This window comes from Myotis davidii, unplaced genomic scaffold (genome assembly GCF_000327345.1).
Source record: "Myotis davidii unplaced genomic scaffold, ASM32734v1 scaffold333, whole genome shotgun sequence".
NCBI classification, from domain to species: Eukaryota; Metazoa; Chordata; class Mammalia; order Chiroptera; family Vespertilionidae; genus Myotis; species Myotis davidii.
In genome coordinates, this window is record NW_006285266.1 from 1,956,031 (window position 1) to 1,959,938 (window position 3,908).

The following is a 3,908-nucleotide window of genomic DNA, read 5'->3' on the forward strand; positions in this document are numbered from 1 at the left end:
CAGGGGGCCACCCTGCCCTGGTCCCAGGTCCCTCTAAGGAACTCACTCGGCAGAGGGCTGGCACCAGTACAGGCCAGAGCGCGGCCACGGTCAGTGCGCGCTGCAGACAGCCCGGGGGCCTGAGCCTCCCCCCGGGCGGGTCCTGGCCCTGCAGCTGCCACAGGGACCACAGTGGGGCTGACAGGGAACCCCCACAAGGGGCGGGGCCTGGGGAGAGGGGGGCAGCCAGAATCCACTCGGCTATTCCATCGCCTGATCACAGGCCACTTAAATAGCAGAACCTACTTCCTTCCGGGCCCATACAGCGGACTCAAGCTCACGATTAATCACACTGCCAGGTGCCTGGCGGACAAACGCTGGTCTTTTATGATGAGCACCTTCAGCGTTTGGGAACAAAACGATACCACGAATCAGCTGCTTGGCCTTTTACCTCTGTTCTCTCCACGCCCATGGCAGGGACACAAGTTATCTTCACCAGGAGCACCCTTCCCCTCGGCCAGGTCAAGGTAGGCGTCAGCCCGGACTCCACAGCCATCGTGAATCACACGGGGTGGGGGGCCAGGGGACGCTGGGCTGGGGGACCCGCCCACGTGGACCAGGTCACGACCGCCCGGGGGCGCGGGGGAGGGACTTACTGCCGCCCTTCCCGCTCTTCTCCATGCGGTACTGGTAGATGTGCAGCGTGAAGAGCATGTGCGAGTTGCGCAGGTCGTCCTCGTCACAGTCCTGCCGGTGGCCCCGGCGCGCAGCCAGGGCGGCGTCCAGGAAGAAGGCAGCCTTCTCAGCCGTGGGCGCCCGCAGCTCGCTCTGGTTCTGCAGCTGGAAGACACAAGCCGAGAGCTGACGCCCGTCCGGCGGCCTGGCCTGCCCTCCCATGGCTGTCTGCTCAGCACAGCAAAGCTGCGTGCCCCTCACGGCCCCAGGTCCTTCCAGAACACGGGCCACACGCACGTGCAGCTCTCAGCTTCATTCGTTCATTGCCGATGATTCCCGCTGGGCACACTTACTGGAGGGCATTTCCCCATTTTACAACTTAAGCCCCATCTGTAAACAGCAGGTGTGAAAAGCAAGCGGATGCCCAACTGTCGACCTGTGAACCAGGAGGTCACCATTCGATTCCTGGTCGGGGCACATGCCCAGGTTGCAGGCTCGGTCCCCAGTGGGGCGGGCAGGAGGCAGCCTATCAATGGTTCTCTCTCTCTCTCCCTCTCTAAAATCAATTTTATATATATTTATTTTTTAAAGCAGCCCTAGCTGGTTTGGTTCAGTGGATAGAGCGTCGGCCTGCGGACTGAAGGGTCTCAGGTTTATTCTGGTCAAGGGCACACTGCCTTGGTTGCGGGCACATCCCCACTTCGGGGGAGCAGGAGGCCCCAGAGGACAGCCCACCAACACGCGGGGGAGTCCGTTCACCTAAGGCCGTGGTAGGCAAACCGCGGCTTGTGTGCCACATGTGGCTCTTTGGCTCCTTGAGTGTGGCCATGAAGTTTCAGTCGCACTGTATGTGTGTGCCCGCACATCGTATTTTGTGGAAGAGCCGCACTCAAGGGGTCAAAGAGCCGCATGTGGCTTGCGAGCCACGGTTTGCCAAGCCGCAGTTTGCCGACCACTGACCTAAGGGAACCACGGGGAGGGGCCTGCGTCTGACCTCACAGGTGAGATAAGTGAGCCCCGCGGAGGGGCCTGCGTCTGACCTCACAGGTGAGATGGCTGCAGGCAGGCGGCGAAGTGTGATTCCACTTCTGTGAGTTGCTGCATGGCGCCCCAGAGAAGTGGAAGAACTTGGGTAGCTTAGCTCAACTCTCCGTTTTCCTCAGCCGTTTAATTAAAGCCAATTCTAGACCACATTTCCTGGCACGGTGATAAGCAAGACGTAAGTGTCGAAGACGAATGAAAACACCCAGGATGCTTGGGTGCCTCCTCTCGGCTATTTAAGGGGCGTCTATTTTTATCTGCAGTCACTCAATCCATGTGCGTGGCATCCTCATTAATGGGCTAAAGACAGCATTGTGGGCAACATGTCTGAGCCCGGGATGCCCTGGCAATCACAGTAAACCCTCAACAGAACAACGGCGCCCTTTCTGGGGAGAGCAAAGGAAATTCATTATTCCTGATTTTCCCAAAGGAATGACTTGCAGGAGATGTCTTAGGGTCGGTACAAATTCTGAAAACGTTCTGTTCCGACGGCAGCAATCCCTATCACTCTGAACTGTGAGGCTGCTATCTGGAATCTGAGACCATAAACATCCTCAAACTTCAAAGAGAGACTCAGTCGTGTTCGCTGTTTTGTGCTTGGTTTGACAAAATAAGCCGAAGACTTTCCACCAAGAAGAGTGAACATAAAGAGCATGTGGGTCTCTCTCTCTTCACCTGCAGCTAACCTGCCCCTTCACCTCCAGGGACCTGCATTAATGCACAGGTGGGTGGACCCCACGGCATAGTTGAGGTGCAGGTAATTCTTGGAGCAGGAGCGGGGGGGTAGGTGCCATCTGAGCATGCCCTCTGCTACAGAAGGGTGGTCCTCAAAGTGGGGCCCTGGACCAGCAGCAGCAGCACCGAGAACTCGTTAGAAACCCACACTTTGGAGCTGTGACCAAGGATCACTGACTCGGGGGAGCTGGAGGCGGAGCCCAGGTGTCTGTGTTAACAGGTCCCCTGGGGGCTCTGATGAAGACTCACGTTTGAGAACCACTGCATTAGTTTCCCCACCAAATGGTTTGCGTCCTAATTAGGTTCCCATCCAAATGGCGTTGGATGCATCTGTTACATCTATGAGCAGCCAATCCTGGTCAGACATGGCGCCCGCCCTCTGGGAGTTGCCGAGAACTCACCGGGCCATCACAATACAACTGCTACGTGTATTCTAGTGACAGGAGAAGCATCTGGGAGGGCTTCCTGGAAGAGGCGACAAGCTAGCTGAGACCTGAAGGATGAGGAGTTCGACAGATGAAGAGCGAGGGGACGGGGCGTCTCCGTGCACAAGGAACAGAGCGTGCAAAGGCCCCCGGGTCAGGGGGAGCAACGCTGGTGCCTTGGAACTCTGCTGCTGTAAGTGTGGGCATCATTGGGAAGCTCCTGAGAGAGGCATAACCACCCAGACCTGCTGGACCACCATCTGCATTTGTAACAGGATCCCCAGCGATTCATAGACCACTGAAGTGTGCGGGCACCTATTCCTAGGTAATTCATTAGGAGCGGCGAGAGGGGAGGGTAAGAAATGACGCTAGGAAGGTCCATGTAGGGCCTTGTGAGTCACGGAGAGCTTGGGAATGGAGGACTCACAACAGGAATGGAAGCCCCTGTGCATGGGGAAGGACGCTGTTGGGTGAGAGGAGGGGGATCCTAACCTTCGCCTGAACGCCCGTCTGAACAAGGAGGCATCAGGGAGGACCAGGCAAGAGAGCCGACTGCTGGAGCAGGCCACTGAAGTGTGCGGGAACCGATTCCTAGGTAATTCATTAGGAGCAGCGGGAGGGGAGGGCAAGAGATGACGCTAGGAAGATCCATGCAGGGCCTTGTGAGTCACGAAGAGCTTGGGGACGGAGGACTCATAAGAGGAATGGAAGCCTCTAAGCAGGGGGAGAACGCGGTCGGGTGTGAGAAAGGGGATCCTAACCTTCGCCTGAACGCCTGTCTGAACAAGGAGGCATCGGGGAGGACCAGGCAAGAGAGCCGACTGCTGGAGCCTGGAGAATGGTGCCGGGACGTGAGCCAGGCTGCCCAGCCTTGTGCCATCTCCCGTCGAGCAGCAGGAGAGCAGCACTGGACAGGAGCGCAGCCTGACAGAGCACGGCAGCTTCTCCTAGCTCCCACGGTCCCAGCACCCACATCGCGGTTCTAACCAGACAGCGGTCACGTGTGTGATGGCAGCAGGACCCACCCGCGGCGAGCCGGGCCAGGAAGGCCGC

General features: G+C 58.1%; 1 protein-coding gene across 1 annotated transcript in view; it reads right to left on the reverse strand.

The window, feature by feature from the left end:
• Nucleotides 1–3,908, reverse strand: part of LOC102774633 (kinesin-like protein KIF26B) — a 70,056-nt gene that overhangs the window by 44,137 nt on the left and 22,011 nt on the right. Inside the window, exon 7 of the mRNA XM_015558960.1 lies at nucleotides 636–819. Within this exon, the coding sequence (XP_015414446.1) occupies nucleotides 636–819 (184 nt within the window). The remainder of the gene's footprint in view (nucleotides 1–635; nucleotides 820–3,908) is intronic.